The sequence below is a fragment of the Dicentrarchus labrax genome, unplaced genomic scaffold, assembly GCF_905237075.1.
Source record: "Dicentrarchus labrax unplaced genomic scaffold, dlabrax2021, whole genome shotgun sequence".
NCBI classification, from domain to species: Eukaryota; Metazoa; Chordata; class Actinopteri; family Moronidae; genus Dicentrarchus; species Dicentrarchus labrax.
The window spans coordinates 23,079,894-23,098,258 of NW_026136722.1; the positions used below are offsets into that span (position 1 = coordinate 23,079,894).

An 18,365-nucleotide genomic window follows, 5' to 3' on the forward strand; every position below is an offset into this window, starting at 1 on the left:
ATGTCTGAGACCAACTACCAACACAATATGTGCTATTATGTGCAGTTCCTGCCCCCAGCGCATTCAAACAGAGAACACTCATGAGAGAGTGGGGGGGAGAGAGAAGGTCCCCGAAAGAGTGGATTAAAGCTCTTAGATTAGATGGCATCTGGTGACCTCAGCAGCACAGAGAGCAGTCTGCCTGGTGTATGTGGTGAGTGTGTGTGTGTGTGTGAGAGAGAGAGAGATTATCACCACCAGCAGAATGTGCATTAGAGATTGGTTCTCTTTGTATACACTGTGTGTCGTGTGTGTGTGTGTGTGTGTGTGTGTGTGTGTGTGTGTGTGTGTGTGTGTGTGTGTGTGTGTGTAGTGATGTTGCGGGTGGATTGTTAATCCTAATCCACTCATGAATGTACATGCTGAGGACTGACAGGCCATTAGTGCCTGTTTTGTGTTTGTGTATGTGCATGTTTACCAGTGTGTGTTTAGCTATATGCGTGAACGTGCACGTGCATGCGGAGATGCACCGGTATGCACGTTTGTATTCCTGAATGCGCAAGGGTGTAATCTGAGAGTGAATAGGGGGTTAGCCAACCATTAACCAGTGCATTAGCCCTGACTGCAGACAGACTGGAGAAACTGAGTGAGGAGAGGGGTGGTGTGTGTGTGTGTGTGTGTGTGTGTGTGTGTGTGTGTGTGTGTGTGTGGTGTGTGTGTGTGTGGAGGAGTGCTGATACTTTGAGGATTTCAGGGGGAAAGGGACAATGGGGGTGAGGATTTAGCAGCGAGAGTGAGGGGGATTGAGTGCATTAGTGAGCGCATGTGTGTGTCAGTGTGTGTCGAAGGGATTGAGGGGAGCTGACCCATAAAAAGCAGACAGACACACCCTGAGCAAGAGTCAGCCTCCCATCGTCTCCTCTTCCTTTTATTCAAAATATACCCACTGAACAATTAGACGTTTGAATCGACACACCAGTGTGTAAAATATCTGCAATAAACCAAAGCTGAGATGTTACCCTCAGTCACTAGAAGGTATCTGCAATCACAGGCCACAGTTTAAATTGTCATTCAAACCATTCATTTAGGAAAAATTGTGGATTGGTTGCATTTCACTCTGCAGTGCCGCTGTGTCTCTCTCCAAAGTTTTCAAGAGCATTGTACAGGAGAGTAGGAGGGAACGCAAACGACGAGAAAAAAGATAGTTTGCTGCATTGGGGGAAGTAAATGAATCACTCCCTTTTCAATTTACCAGCCAACTAAACAGAAAACTGGCATGGGAAAGTATAAAAGAAACAACTGCAGACATACAAACGCTGATTGTTGTTGGTTGGGTATTTAGCGTTTAATATACTGTTAGTTTTACAGTTGAGTGTGAGGTCAACTCTTGACTGTGGAAACTGCGGTTTAATAAGTTCATCTTGTGACTGTAAGATATCATTAAAAGCTACGGAAAACGCTAGTAAGTGGACCTTGAGTTTAAGATTTTTTTAATTTATTGACAGTTCAAGATATAAAGCCATGTTAGAAACCTTGCAAGTCTTGTCAACAGTTGATGATGCAATGATTTCCTAAACAAGTACAAATTAGAGCTACATCTAATTATTGATTGGCTGCCGGCTGTTTTGATGGTCTATTTGAGTTTATTTTTGATTAATTAACTGATTAAATCGAGAAAATGATTGACAGTCTGTTCAATGATGATAGTGAAAATGAACGTCAAGTTAAATCTTTTTATATTTTCTTGTCTGTAACCTCTATGTTCAGGCTGCGTTCAGGCCCAAAACTGCTGCCGTAGGTCGGCTTAGGTTGGGCTCGGACAGAATTTGATTTGAAAAAAATATTTATATATATAATATTTTATTAACACGTGCAACTGTAATTTAATTTGTTATTGAGTAATTTTGATAAAACTGTAAGTAATAAACTATTTAAATTATTTATTTGTGTATTTGTAAAGCAGTAATTCGGGTTCGGGTTGTGCCCAAAACTGCTGCGGTGGTTCAGTTCGGGCTCACACAGGCCTGAATTTGGGGCTCAATCAAAGCTCTCACATATTCTTTATACTAGAAACATTTGACCATTTCATTCTCCTCATTTTCAACATTGTACAGCTCTTTTCATTTAAGAATGCACATAATTTACATATTTTAATGTAAATTTCTATTTTGTATTTATGATTGCTTGACTTACTTGTACTTGTTTTTCTTTTATACTTTGTATCATTTGACTGCTATGCACTTGGCAATAAACCTGTTTCTGATTGGGGTACTGATCTGAAAGAAGTCCATTTAATGGGTAACATGCTCTACCACCCAGCAGTTCAGGCTATATATTTCTGCTTGTACACACTAGTTTATGTTGCTATATTCATTTTCCTCACAGCTCACTATGGATTAATATTGGGAGAGATGTAAGAGGGATTGAAAAACTGAGAAAAAGGTATGCAGGGATAGACAGAGAGAGGAAGAGAAAGCGAGAGATCACTGACAGGGTGAGAGTGAGAGCCCTCCGATATCGCCTGCTTTCTATTATTCATGAGTTACAAGAAGCAGTGGAGGGGAAGGAGGAGAAGAGATTGTAGCTTTTCGTCTTTTCCTTGAGTGTTGCCTTCCATTGGACCATCTGCCTCCACTGTCTATACCTCCTATCTTTCAGTCTTTTTTTATTTTCTCTCCAGGTCTCTTGCTCCATCATTCATTTCTGTCTTCTGTTGCAGATTTGAAGTTTTGCATACATATCCCAGAGGCAGTGCTTCTTTATGAGGCTGAAAGACTTGTAGTACAGGTAATCAAATGAAAACCTGATGGTCAGAGGCAAATAACTGCAGTTTCTCTGGCTAAGAAACATCATACTGAAGCCCAGCTAAAAGGCAAGATGCAGAAAAAGATGCTACGCGACAACCTAACACAATAACTAGTTAGCTAGTAAGCTAGATTTGGAGGCCATTGGTTGAAGGATTTCTGTTTAGTCAGGCCCTTTTGTAGAAAGTAACTATAAGGAGAAAATTAGCAACATCTTTCTAGCAGGCAGGGTGTTAGTAGTAGCTTTGGTCTAGGAGGCTAAAAACTAATCCAATGTAAATCTAATGGTTGGAGCCAAGGAACTGCAGTTTGTTAGAATTCTACCAGCTGAAAACAAAAGCTGTGTCAGCCTACCATGACAGCTAGTTAGCCAGTAAGCCAAGCGAAGATATGGGCAGTGATTTAAAGATCTGGAGGGAACCAGGCCACTCTTATTATAGATCTGCTGTTGAAAATATACTTTATATTAACACAGGTAGAAACACACATAAAAACCAACCAAGACAATCAAGTTGTCTAAAAATCTTCTACTTTATTCAGTAAGATAAATGTTTTTGTAAAACATTCAATAAAAAATGATCTTTAATTTATTGCTCATTGTCATCTTTACTCTAGGACTTGATCTGATGCATAATAATTTTTCCAAAGCACTCTCACAAGGAATATGTTGCTAGATATTTAGACAAGATTTTATGCTGTCATAATAATAGTAATAACATACATACGTACTCACGTTCAGATTATATAAAAACAAACCAAACAAATAAAGTTACAGTTGCTGAACAGAAAACAGACAAGGGACAGGCAGACTTGGCAATCCTCTCATGTACTTTGGGAGCGAGGCCCCTGTGACTTGTTGCTTTTCCAGTGGTATTGTAAGAGCTAAAAATGTAATGTTGGAGGAGAGAATAAACTTGAGCCTAACACTGGAAAAGCTACAAACCTGAAACCTGAACCTCGTACTTTGGAAGCCATTTTAAAAGTCCCCTTTCATGCATTTATCATGAAATTACAAGGCTATATTTTAACACAAAGCTTTAGTATCATTCTGTCAGCTAGTTAACATTGTACTTTCCATCACGTAAACCTTTAAAGCTACAAAGTAAGTAACTTTTGTGAAAATAACTTTTTGTCATATTTGCTGAAACTTTCACTATATCCTGACAGTAGAACATGAGACAGATAATCTGTGAAAAAATCAGGTTCCTCTGGCTCCTCCTAGTGCTCCTAATAGTATTTGAAAGAATCCACCGGGCCTGAACAAAAGCAACCAATCAGAGCCAAGGTGGTGAGTCTCATTCTCAGGACACTTTGGGTTGGTGGCTTAAAGATTGCTGATTCCCCTCAACCGTCGGTATTTGACAACCTAAAATAAAACTCAGCAATCAACTGTCTTTCACAGCTCTGATTGGTTGTTTTCGTTCAGGCCTGCTGGATTCTTGCACATAACATTAGGAGCTCTAAGAGGAGCCAGAGGAACCTGATTTTTTCACAGATTATCTGTCCCATGTACTACTGTCAGGATATAGTGAAAGTTTCGGCAAATATGACAAAAAAATATTTTAATAAGTTACCTACTGCAGCTTTAAAATAACTAAAACATAATGTCCAAAATAGGGGGATGCATATTGTACATGCCTCTCACTGAATGGAACTTCTAAAATGGCTCCAATTGGAGTCATCATGTTGCATATATGCTTATTGTAGTACTGGAAATCTTAAATTCACTGGCCTCGCTTCAGGTACAGTGATACAATTGCATTTGTAATTGTGTTCCCCATACATATTTTAATAAATTAATTTATTTTACAGGAAGTTTTACAGTTCTAAGATAAATGTAGGCATGTTTAATAAAAATAATTTATTATTAGCAAGTCATGGAGCATGTCACTGTTCAAATTTGTTTGTTTTTTTAAAAAGAGGAAAATCAAATATTTGCAGTTACAAATAATAGGACCAAAGTCATCTGAGCACTGAGTAGCCTTTCGGGAACTGGGTCATCTTGAAGAAAATGTACATAATAAGACTCATTACAGTACTGAGATGATGTGAGGCTCCCCTGTCCCAAGTCATTTACAGAATCCCACATCCTTGCCACTCCTCCCCTCATACACATTCTCACTAAGCTGTGTGTGTGTGTGTTTTGTTGATCTGCTTGGCCTCAGGCCTGCCTGTGTGTGTGTTACACAGCTGCACATCTGTGTGTTTCACAATCTGCAAGGGAGCCTAACATCCAAATAAATGCACCTTTTTTTCAAAAAGATGATATTTTAAAGATGATCACTCACACGCAGGCCAGTTCTGAGGTCAGCGGTGATCATGCCACATATTTACATTCTCGTTTTAAGGAAACTGTGTACAAGGCAGTAGTAGATGGTGATCTGGCAAGGTGTAGTCGATTTTTTGGTCATTTTCTTTTCTATTCTTTTTTTCTTTCAAATGGGGTATGAGGAAGAGGGAGTGCAGACATGGGAAAACAAAAACTAAGATGAGAGAAAGGTCTCGTCAATAAATAAATAAATAAATAAACGTATCGATCAATAAGTTAATAAGTTAAAGGGGTCTGTCTGTACATGTGTGGATTATTCGTTTGCATGTTGGGTGTCTGTGTGTTGTCCTTAGGGGCTGTAGCTAAGGAGGAGAATGAGCAGTACACTCAACCCCCTCCCCCAGAGACCCATAGCTTTGTGACAACACAAACAGAGCTGCTATGACGCTTTCTGACCCAATGACACTGAAGCAAGACAACACTGGTTGCAGATCTTCAGATTGTTAATATGATAACCATGCTTTGCGGCACTGTATGAAATCAAAACTACATATGAAAACTGTAGGAGTCACAATGGGACGATAGCTGTAAGAACTGAAAACAAGGCTAATTTTGATGACACTAGGAACTTTTCTTAATTCATGCATGTTCTTCGTGTCCTCTGTGTAATGCCGTCCATTGTCTCTGTGACATGGATGTTTGGATCAGCCCCAAGCACTTTTGTCTTTGCCGACACACCATACAAACTAGTTTATTTTGAGCATACTGACACCTTAACCAACAAATCTTTGGAATTAATTTCTTTGTCTTTAAAAAAATCAGTTCTCTAACAGTTTGTGGTTAACATATTAAAAGATAAGTATAATTAGCTAACAAAAAAAAACATGCTTATATTATTTGTAAACGCACCATAAGAACCTATTGACTTAGAATTGTAATAAGGATTATTCATACAGTACTGTTACAATGGCTTGCAGTATGGGTATAAAATGTATTACAACTGCCCCATGTTGGATGGGATATGTCTTGAATGCAAATACTATTTACACTCAGTCAGTTCATGTGTCAAAAAACTATTTAAATACACCCAAGAAGCATTAGAGATGGACTGACATCCAACTTCAAAACCACTAAATATGATTCCTTCACTTGTTTGTGTAAGCGTACGAATAGTTGTTTGCTAGCTAATGGAACACTTACTCGTAACTAAATTTCTACAGTGTTCAAACTATCCTTCTTTTCTCTACAACGTTCTGGAGTAAAGCCAGCCTTGATTTACATGTAGCACAGGAAAACCAATATGGGTTATAATCCGATTTGTAATCTGGCCAGTGGAGATGCATATATGTAGCTAAATCTTTAAAAAAGTGTATTAAATCTAGGGCTGCCCCCTAAACCGTCTTAGTCGACCACAGACCTTTGCTCTTGTAACACAGTATCTACCTGGACTGGGAGCTCAAAGGACAGGGGGAAGTTTGTTTACTAGCATAAGAACTAGCATAGGAGAATGAGCAGCAGAACCAGAGCCAGTGACGGAACCAGGTTCACAGCCTCTAAGACTGACAGAGGTCAGGTGATTTACAGTGGCTCCAACCAGGACTCTGACTCCGGAGACGAAACACACACGATGACATCCATCGTGTCGATAAGTGAGTGTTTGTTTTTTTCCAGTTGGAAGTCATAATGTAACCGCACAACTTTACATTCAGAAAGTTGAATCATTACCATTTTTTCCATTAGCATTAAGCAAACGGCTGTTAAAGTATAGATATATATTTAGTTAAATAATTAAATTAATAAAACAGACATGCAACAACTAGTGGACTATTGGCTTTATCTAACGACTGTTAGTCGACCATGAAAATCTTTAGTCTTTAGCCCTGATTAAATCCCATCTACAATTGTGATGACAACAGTGGATGAGATAAAAATGGTCCAAAAGCTTTATGATTAAGAACAAGCTTTTTTCTTAACTTTTGAGCAAATGCACATTAAGAGATCATATCATTTACGAGATATAGAGGCTCTACATTTGTAATAAGGTCCGTTTTTCACTTGGGGGTCTTGTATAACATTAAAACCATAGTCTGTAAGCGAACACAAGCAAATTCTTGGTGTATAAGTATACTGTATAAATGATTTTCATTTAATTTTAAATCATTATAGGTTGCTATAGATTTAATGAATTAAATTAGATTTAGTTTTAATGAGGTGCTAACAACTTTAAAGAGGTTATTTTGTCAACCACAGACTTGCCCAATCTATTAACCTCCAATTAAACAAGTACCAAAGATTTGTTTTGGTGTTATTATAGTGAACATTTTGTAAGTGCTTCGTATGTCGACACAGAACCAAATTACCCCAGCAGATCTACGGTCAGTCTGGCAGTGAGAGTTGTGACTCTACAGTTTATTACAATTAATCAAAAATGTAAGGAGAAAAAAACTGAGAGTAGAGATAGTGAATGAAGAGAGAAAAGCGTGTGACTAGCAGCTGCATAAATAAGTCATCATATATCCATATAGAGACATGTAATAAGAGTATTGATCATCATTGTCATATATCATAGTAATGATGCATTGCCGTGGCAGGAATAAACTTGCAGTGAATATGTGGCAGTCGGGGAAAACCCCAAAGTTAGAAGTGATAGTGTGTGAGTGTATGTCTCAATCAGTGTGTTTTTCTGTGCCCTTGTTGGGGTGTGTGTTCGGGTGAAGTTGGGGGACATCAGCTGTTGTACATTCATGGTGAGAGGTTAAGAGGCGCTGCCGGGCTGTGGCCTTCACAGGCCGGACCAGGAGGGTCGGGTTCAGGGGTCATCTGTAGGTGTGTGTTGGTCAGGGCAGTTAAAGTTGAAAGGTCATGGTAGGGTGGTTGGTTTCTTCTACAGAAGGATGCACTTTCCTTTCTCCACCCACGGGTTGTTCTTCATCAGCTCCGGGTTCAGGAAGGGATCCTCTGGGACGCCGTCCTCTATCCACTTTACCAAGCTTTGCGGAGAGACAGAGAGACATTTTTCAAATTCCAGAGGAAGTTTATTACCACAATCCATCCCCTATCCGCTTTTCCTTTTTTCCATACAAGGCAAGAAAGAGAGAGAGAATCTGAGCTACCAGAGGCCAGAAGTAACTAATTACATTTACTTCTGCGACTGCAGCTTGTTGTGTACTTTTACTTTCAGGAGAAATTTTTATTTAACTGAACTTTAACCAAAGTTGTATACTTTACAGCAGTTAAAATCAGACTACAAATGTTATTAGCTCTCACAATATTTGTCCGTCACAAATACATGAGTAATCTGACTTTTGTTTTTGTGCTTCATTGTGTAATTCCCACATTTTCCACTTGCATGAAAGGATTATTTGATATTCTTGATGAGAGTTGGATGAGAACATCAAAACCACTCTCATGTCTTTAGGGCAAATACAGATCTACCGCACAGAAAGTTATACTACTTCCTGTAGTCTGTAATCTGTAGTCCCATATAACCCTGTAAAACCACAACATGTTGTTTTTAGATCAGTTTTTGTATGGATCAAACAAATTTTCCCCTGATCCTGGACTTTATGCTAAGCTAAGCTAACCTGCTGGTTGTGGTAGCCATGTCTTCCAAACTTTAGATTTGATGGTGCACTGTAAATAGTGTTGCCGTTGTCATACATGTTGTACAGACCTCTCAAGCCACACTGCACTAACGTTACTCTTGACACTCTTGTCGCAAGACCCTCATGTTGACCTGTTAGCAAGCATAGCTTCAGTCCACTGTTTGATGTAGTTGCATCTAAAATGTTAAAACCAATTTCTGACTCGTATCAGTACATTTTTACACCCCTAGAATAAGTGTATTTCTTAAAGTAACACAATGTAACTTTTAAAAGAAGAAATAACACCCTTTTCTACTTTTCATTTGTAAAAAGAAGAATATGTTATTTCATCCCTCAAAGGTTAGACAATCTCACTTTAAATCCAGCTAATTATCCATAAACAGCGCTTTACTTGAGAAAACAACACACTCACTGCTTCTATGTTTTTCATCATTTTTATATTCAGAAGAGTTCAACGCAGGGTTTCAAAACACTGACCCTGAATACTTTTGTACTCTACATGAAAAACAGCATTAGTCAAAACACGGTCCTCTCAAGCAGTGCTGATGAAGCCTCAAATGGAGTGTTTCTTCTCAGTTTCTGTGATTGGCCCTTAATCTACTGGCACTGCAGTGAGAGCATGAGACAGACAAAGAGAGTGCTGTACAGAACCTAATGACTGCTGCAGCTTTGCTTAGTGCTTTGACGTGTGCTGTGGCTGTAACAATAGCCTTCAAGGCAGCATTAGTTAATGAAGCCATATTATTGTTTTATCATTGTGGTGGAATGACTAATACTGTCATATCAAGTATTTATTACAAAAAAGATATTTCCTGCCTTCTGCGAGGAGTGTTTGTTATATTTATGTATATTATTGATTACTGCAGCTACAAATCCCTGCTACCTATCCTACAGTGAGAAACAGGGGTAGAATGGTTCACAAAATGAACAGTATGAACATATGAACATTACAGTTTTCAGTATTTTTCCATAATTGTCATAGGTAACACTACATGTGTAAGGCTCCCGTAAAGCTTCTTTTCTGCATGTGTCTTTTTGACCTCATAGCTTAATTCAAGAGCGCCAAACAATAGGGTAAGAAAGAAGTGTTTGACATTTTCAGTTACTAAGTCGATCAATTGTGTAAGTGGATAAGCAACTTTTTGAACACTGTGTCCAACTATTCCATTTTTATGTATTTAGCTAAAACAAAGCTGTTTTGGCCTCAGAGCTACTGACTTTTTCGGGGCTTGAACTCTGTGCAGATGCTCGTAGAGCCACTGTTGACTAACTACTCACTCAGTCACTGTTTTGGAGGACTTCTCTCGTTTGAAGGCCAGCTGGTACTTGAGGCTCTCCACCTCCTTCTTCATCTGGGGCAGGTCCATCTCATCCATGGCTGCAGCTTGATGTAGGGCTTTTCTACCTGTGCAAAGCGGGGAGGCCAGAGTTATATTTATGCAGGACAGAACACTGTTAAATAGTAGGCAGACACACTTAATACAACTGTGCCCTCCAGCAAGAACACCACGGAGTACATCTGATTTATAACCACATGCTTAGCGATTCCACCTACAGGAAGGGAGAATAGAGTACAAACAAGTGCTGCCAAAACTGAGAGACCCACTTAACACCACAGGATACATTCAGTTGCCTTCTATGCTGTCCTTGGGGCTGTTTCCACTTTAGGGAAAGTTCCACAGCTTTTATGAATATGCCAAATTTAATTACGTTTTCAACCAACATCACAATAATTCAATAGCACATCAATTTTATGCAAATTCTGGTTAATTCTTTCTATATTGCCACCTGAAGTTTGATCATTTCACACCAGTTCATGACTGCAAGCTACAGTACAGTTGGTATTCATTATACAAAGGGAGGGAAAAGAGACACTGATTTGCTTCCATGCCCAAACAGAAGAAAAAGGACGGCATGTACTTATTCTGCATCCCATTTCTTCCAATTCTCCCTCCATCCCCCCTCTCTCATCCTATTGCGTATGCTTCTGAAATATAGAGGTGTCCCAACACAACACTTCGTTCTGTGAGATGAGTTTCTAGCCCTCCTCATTCACGGCTCTATGAAGCTGAACCGGTCAGTGTACTTTGCGACCAACGGACCTCACCAGCCTCACTCCATATGCCTAAACTTACACAACAAACAGCAAGTACTAGCCAATCAGAGTCAAAGTAGAGTGAGTCCTGTGTTGCCACTCAGCACAGGCATACAACAACAATAGAAATCATACAGGGTTAGTAGTATATAGCTATATAGCTATAACTACTACGTTTTACACACTTGTATTGGATTAGTACTCAGTATCAGTCAAATATGCAAAGGTATCAGTATCGGGAAGGAAAGATGGCATTGGAATATCTGTAGCAGGGAGTGAATTCTACAGTTAGTTCAAATAGTTAACTACGTATTGGATAAAGGGTGAAAAAACTAAAAGCAATGGATACATTGTTAATATAGAAGTACAAATACAAACAAGGTAGTGTCATTACATTGAGGCTGCCACACTGAGCTATAGCAGTTGTTGGTGAATACATAAATGCAACACGCAGCTCCCTCCTTTGACATTTTACATTTATAGTCAGATATATAGACAGAACCAGGCTAGCTGTTTCCAGTCTTTATGCTAAGCTAAGCTAAACATGTACTGACTCTCGCTACTTGGTGTTCTCGTCTCACTCTCAAAAACAAAGTGAATAGGTGTATTTTCCAAAATGCAGAAATATAGACAGTATATTTGGGACTAAACAGAGGCACACATACACATTTGATTGTTAAAGATTACAGTGAAATGAAGGCCTTTTGTTGAATGGATTTTGGGCCATAACCAGTTTCTAGTACCTCTATCTGATATATTGAAATCAGGAAAACACTTCCATTGGATATTTACATATAATTAACTGAACTTGACTGTGTAACTGAGGATACTGCAGCCAAGGAAGCCAAACATGCCAGTGGTCAACTCTCTACAGCAATATTGTCTTCATTCTCTTCCGCTGCGTCTTTTTTCTTTGTCTGTTCCTCCCTCCCTCTCGCTCTCACTCCCCACCCACACTGTGTCCACTATACCCTCAATACTCTTCCCCTCTTGAGCGTGTGTGTACTTGTGTTTGTGTACCCTTGAGTGAGTGTATGTGCGTGCCTGTGTGAGTCATTCGAGGATTCGGGTGAGCTGAGGCTTGTCTAGTCTGCACTCAGAATCGATCTCACTGAGGTGCTTCAACACAGAAACAACAAATGGGTTTTTTTTAATACTTGATATTATGCAATTGTCCTTTATGACAGTTTAGTGAGTGAGGGGGCATCGTGAGGCAGGAAATAGCAGCGATGAATTCAACACCTACTTCACCACATGGTCAGGATGCTAATGAAGTTCATAAACAATACAAAAGACATCGATTGTATTTGTATTTAAATGAAACTCTCTACTTCTATTTTTACCCAAATGCACTGTAGTTAGAATGATGGTTGGAAAAATTGGACACGCATACATTAAAAATAAGACTCTAATAGGGCTATCTATTGGCAAGACTCTGGCGATACGATACATATTACAATACAGGGGTTATAATTAAATATATTGCAATATATTATGATATACTGTAACTAATCCACTTATTCGCAGAACATTCAGAAGAGCTAGCTCTCTAAATGTAACAAAATCGGCCTACCAGCAACTATAAAGCTCACTGATTACCACATTATAGCTGTTATAGTTTGCGGTCTCCCCTCAAAAGAAGAATAATTATTACATACTAGATCATCAATATTTAAGCAACCTATAGTGATGACTGGCAGTTAATGATTTTCCCCGCTTCAAAATTGATTTTTGCAACTTTGGAATGGAACTAATCAATCATCTAAAAGCTTTAGGCGTACATGTAAATAGCTGTCTGATTTTAACCATGTAACTTTTTTATACTTGAACGTCTCATATGACAACAATTACTACTTCATAGAAAGTGATTCAAGAGGATCAAGGTTACTGGCTAAAAAAAGGCCAGACTTAGACGGGCAGTGAGAAAGAGTGGGGTGTGTGTATGTGAGTCCCTGTATGCATAAATCTGAATCTGAAAATCTGAATATTAGACAGAGAGTGAGAGAGGCAGAGTGATGACCAGTTCCTGGCTGAGATCAGGTTTCAGCAGCATCCTCCAGAGACGACAGGAGGGTTGAATGCTTTCCTCTTTCTGACTCTATCACTCACCATCGCCTTCATCCCTATTTTCTCCCCTCTCCCTATTCCCCACTTTCACTTCTATTTGTCTGCTCTATCCATCTGTTTCACAGCCTCTAGCTCCTTTTCTCTCGCTTTTTCTCTGTCGGTGTCTCTGTTTGTCTGCTGTCCTTTTCATTTTTCCCCCACTAATTCATCTCACTCTTTTTTTCACTCTTTCTCTGCCTCAGTCACTATCTTTCTAAAAGAGGGATGCACTGAGTTTTGGGGGTAGACTAGCCTTAGGAGGTAAAGGTATTGGCTGATGGTACACTGTGTACAGCTAAAATGACTGCATATATATTTCAGAAAATTCTTCAAAAACAGAAGTGAAAATGAAGTGCATATTTAAGACCCCTTTTAAATGAGTCAACCCATCCACACACACTACTATTGAAACAAAACCCAGATTTTAACAAGTGAACTTACTGTGAGCATGGGACAGATATAGCGCAAAATTACAACAACAGCCACTTTTTATTAAAAATTTAAAAATCTGTTTAAACATGGTTCATTTTTAAAGTGGACAGACCTGTTTTGAATTCAAAACAGACTGTTCGTAGTTTGCCTTGTGATCCAACAGGGGTGTAAAATGCAGCTGTCTAACTCTATTATTCATTCGGACACATTGCGTCTCATTTCAAATCCGTTCCAACTTGGCAGTTCTACGCACAACCACGACACCTTGACCTGTTACATGGACTTCCCTTTTCTATTGAGTCGTGAAGTTTAACCCGTGAACGTTTAGGGCTTATGGGAAACAGTGTTCCGACAATATTAGATTGTTTTTTTAAAACTATTGTCCTTATCTAATCATTTGAAGCAAACCACACAACATACTGCTGAGAACTGTTCTGTTCTGACCAACCCTAACCTCCCCTAACCCTAATCAAGTGCTTAACATAACCATAAAAAGTTGTATCATGCTTTAATTGCATAGAGTGGATTTGTCTGGGAACAATTTGCATTAAGGAATAAAAGGTAGGCTTATGTATGTAATGTATGAATACATTGAATTAAAGCAATGTTTTTCACCACTCACACATCTATCGACCTGCCTATATCCATAATATTTTCTCCATTCTCTTCTCTCCATTTATCTTTTCCATTGTCCTGTCTACCTCTCCTCCTTAAATTACTCTCTTTACTCATTATCCACCCATGTACACGCGTCTATGTTTGTCCAGCTAATTAAAACCTGAGCAAACTTGAAGCCTTTGACAACGCACGATGTAAACATTTCACTGCCATGCGGCTTACTGATGTCTTACACTGTGAGGTTTAAATCAAAAAGATTAGTTGAGGTGGGTTTCCCCTCTGTGGTATTCTCACTGTCTTTCTTTCATTGCTCTCTGGTATCTGTTTTACGTCCGTCTCCTGCTGTCTTCTGCAGAAGCCTCCTCGCTTAAGTGTTCCCTGTCCATTTTCACAAATTTTAAACAGCTAATCAATTACTCCACACATTAACAATCTCTCTTGCTCTTTCTTTTTGTTGCCCAGCCAGGACTTAGTCATGTCCAATTATGGTTATTACTGATAAAACCCTCCAAAATAACATTGATCTAAAGCAGCAGTCAGTTTTAAAGGTGTAGTTGAAAAGCGTTGACAAATGTATTGTGTAATTTATTGTTAAATTACTATAAACCAGTCTCATAAAGCCTGCTCTGCTTACTGTCACAGGGACGACATCAGCTTCCCTACTGTACTGGAGAGGATAAACATGTTGGAAAGTCTTTTTTTCCATTGGCATTCCATCCATCTGCCATCAGGAGAAACTTCTCACAGGATGTGGTAAGGATGTGTATTGGCTGTAGCCTGCTGGCTTTTGACTTTCATGTGTTCTCTGGACATGTGTAGGCTGTACAGAGATACACAGTGGAAATGCGCTGCAAGTGGTCTTAATAATAAAGGCCATTGCAGTAGGGGGGACAACAGACGCGGTTCTGTACATACAACATTGGGTATTTGAATATGCTGAATAAGCAGATGACAACATTTGCACCACTTAAACCCTCACAGCTACAACAATATAGAAAGTATAGTTTGGGCATAAGCCTATACATATAAACATCTGGCTGCTCCACTTCAACTCTCTTTGATTTACAAAGTTTCCTGATGGACATAATTAACTGCTGCTAACTGTATCTGCCTAACAGAACCAGGCTCAGCAGCCGGACTGGACACAGCCTCATAGACCTACAGGGAATTACGTTCCAGTACTGACGTCATTTACAGAGTTTCCTGTTGGAAATGTTGATAAATAGTGAACCGTAAACTGCAGGGGACCATGAATGTCTTTCCTGGCAACCCATTCAATAGTTGTTGAGGTATTTTAGTCTGGACCGACTAAATGACTAATGTAATCCAGTATAGATCTAATTTAGGCCCAACTTCCGGCACACTTCAGTATCAGTGTAATAAATGCTGGTTGAGAGTTCAGAGCAGCAGTGTGTGGTGTTTGGTTGAGGTCTGGGTGTGTTTGCAGTGGTTACTGCAGTGGAGATGGAGCTGTAAGTCTAAACTGGGACACTTAACCATGAGGGGAGGTTGGGTTTCAAGATTATGCTAAGGTATTATGGAAGATAGAGAACAAGTTAATTACATTTGCTTTATTTAAAACTATTCTTTGAGATCTTCTAATCAAACTTTTTCTTTTTCTCTACTTGAAGGCAATTTAGGCCAAATCCAGTAGCTGCAGCGTGTTTTGTCACATGTAATTAATAACTCACAGGAAATGTGAACACATTATGTATCATATATATCATAGCGTGGCTCGGCATTCAAAAGGCTGTTGTGAATTTGTGTGTGTGTGATATGACTGTGTGGTGTGGACTGTGGGGTGGTTGTTTTAGGGGAGGGTATGTAGGTCACATGGTGATTTGGGTCAAAAGCATCCAGAGATTAACCTCTACCCCCTGTCTCCTCCGCTGTCTTCCCAGCCTCACACAGTAATATACAGTCTGTGCATGTGAATGGAGCAGGTGGCAGTTTGAGGTGAGCTGCTACCAGTGCTTAATGTGTTGAACCGCTCTGTCTGACTTATGATGATCTATGATGATGGTAGAGAAAGCAGCTAGAAGGAGAAACTAGGAAACCAAAGGTGAAAGGGATATTTAAAGAAGTGAGTGAGTGCAAGAGGTAAAGAGAGAAAGAAGAGGATAAAACAGAGAAGGGGAGATATGAGGCACAGAGACAGATGAAGGGAAACAGAGTGAGAGACGCTTCTTGCCTCTATAGCTACTGCATTGTAAATAGAGACTAAAAATAGAAAGGAACACGCAGAGCTCCTCTGACCAGCTGAGAGTGGAGACTAAGAAAGAAAGACGAGGCTTGCTGTTAAACTGAGGAGGAGATGCTGCTGAGGATAATAAATGCCAGGCGCTGACAGACGATGTTTGAGCTTTTACAACCAGCCGATCTGTTCTGCACGTCAATGAGCTCTGAAGCGACTGAGACCAGTCCAGCTGATATCACACCAGCACAAGCCTGCCTACATGGGGAAATGTCCAGTCGATGCGATCTGATCAATAGAGGCCTGAACTGGACTGGACGGAAGAAATGTTTTTGTGTGTCAGGACACATTAAGGTCATCTGTTACATATCTGCCCCACTGTCCCCTCATTGTGAGGAGCCCAGTCAGAGTTCTCCAATCTGGCTGTGTTTGTCCCTGAATGTGTGTTTGTGGCCCCCACAAGGAGAAAATGGGACTCAAAGAGGGTTGCCTGATAGAATCAGATTGGCCACCCCTGGCGCCCCTCCTTCAAGAGAAAGGGATAAGTAGTTGGCTTAGCAGTATCATGGATGAATTACTGAAGCTCTGTATGAAGTGACTGTTAACCTTTCTTGTTGGAAAGTGAATCTAATGCGCACAAAGAGATACAAAGTGACTATAATGAGAAACAAAATGATTACAAAGAGAGGCAAAATGACTACAGAGAGACACAAAACAACTACGAGGAGATGCAAAATTAATTACAAATTATTACTACAAATACAAATACATATACACAAAATGACTACTAAGAGATGCAAAACCACACCTCATAAAAAGACTACCAGTGACAGCCATTTTGCCCTTTGTGTCTCTTTCAGTCTGGGTTTCTTGCTCCTTGTAGGACCGGTGGGGGCCCATTGTTTCATAATCTGTACATTGTCTATTTGGAGTTACAAATAGCAGCTATTTATTGATATTATTTTATATTTGAATATTTAAAGTTGGTTATTTGGCATTAATGTATTACAGTGAATAAGCAGGGTGACTATTGGTAATGTATGATTCTTGCCACAAACATTTTTCTTTTTACAAAATGTGCACCCCTTCTCTAAAACAGTGCCCCAGTCAGCCCCCCTATTCAAAAGTTTCTAAAGCCGCCCCTGCTCGGAGCCAGAGGTATGAGATCGTCCATCCTTAAAGCAGGGTCAGGTGAGGCCGGAGGAAGAGAGGGAAAGGGAGAGGAAGAGAGAGATAGAGGGGGAGGAGGAAGCGCAGAGGAGAAATGGAAGTTTTATGTAATATTCGTGGGTTCCATATATCCCAGAATTGAGGTGTGATGGGAGGCTGGAGGCGGACAGCGCAAAGTGTTGATGCACTTTGTCAAGTACACCTAGAATAACCTACTGCGGACATACCATGCCTGTATAAATGATATGTAGACATTCAGTTTTGAGCCGGTTTGATGCCCATATTGTATAGCCAATATTTCATGCAAAATGATGTATTACTCCAGAAAGGCCAGTCATTAGGATATTACCGGTACAACTGGCGCGGTGAAGGACTATAATTGTATAATGTGGCTAGAAGAGCCAGTCGCATCTCTTACCTCACTGATGCGCCGGTGGAGACTGTTGCTCTTTCCAAGTCTGACCGGTGCAGAGACCGACACACGGGTAGAGGATTTTTTTTATTTCCCAGCTATGACACAAATAACAGCAGACTTAATGTCCGTTCACTTTGTTTATCGGGAGGCGGTGCGCGCTGTCGGTATCCACTGGAAACGATCAGGGATAAAATCCGCAGTCTCCGGAGTAAAACAGACGATGACGACCAGTCTGAGGCTGTCTGACTGCTGGAGGGGTCTCTTCTGCTGCTGAAGCTGCCCGAGAATGAGAGGGTGACAAAAAAATAGGAAGCTTACAAGTTAACGAGCTGGTCCGGTTGCGCGCTCCGCCGTTCACTGCCCGCTGCTCTGCGGGGATCCTCCTATATGAGCGCCCGTGCGTGTGTGCGCGCACGGGCGAGAGAGAGTTCCCTGAGGATGCGTTTAGAGAGTTGCCCAGGCGAGGCGGAGGGAGGAGGGGGAGGAGAAGGATCAGAGGCGGGAGGGGGGGATAAGCAGGTAGCTACCAAGGAAGGAAGGGCTGCAAACTGTCTTCATGCTCACTGTCACTGTCACTGTGTGCGTGCGTGTGTGCGTGTGTGTGTGTGTGTGTGTGTGTGTGTGTGTGTGCGTGTGTGTGCGTGCAAGCGTCTGGACTCCTTTTTTGCCCCCATTGCC

General features: G+C 40.3%; 1 protein-coding gene across 1 annotated transcript; it reads right to left on the reverse strand.

Moving 5' to 3' along the window:
- Positions 1 to 3,295: 3,295 nt before the first annotated feature.
- Positions 3,296 to 18,065, reverse strand: gng13b (guanine nucleotide binding protein (G protein), gamma 13b). The gene is made up of 3 exons (XM_051387070.1): positions 17,691 to 18,065; positions 9,936 to 10,062; positions 3,296 to 8,042 (listed from the first exon to the last, which is right to left on the reverse strand). Exons 2-3 carry the CDS (start codon positions 10,031 to 10,033, stop codon positions 7,937 to 7,939), a joined length of 204 nt encoding a protein of 67 aa, XP_051243030.1. The 5' UTR covers positions 10,034 to 10,062; positions 17,691 to 18,065; the 3' UTR covers positions 3,296 to 7,936.
- Positions 18,066 to 18,365: the final 300 nt, after the last annotated feature.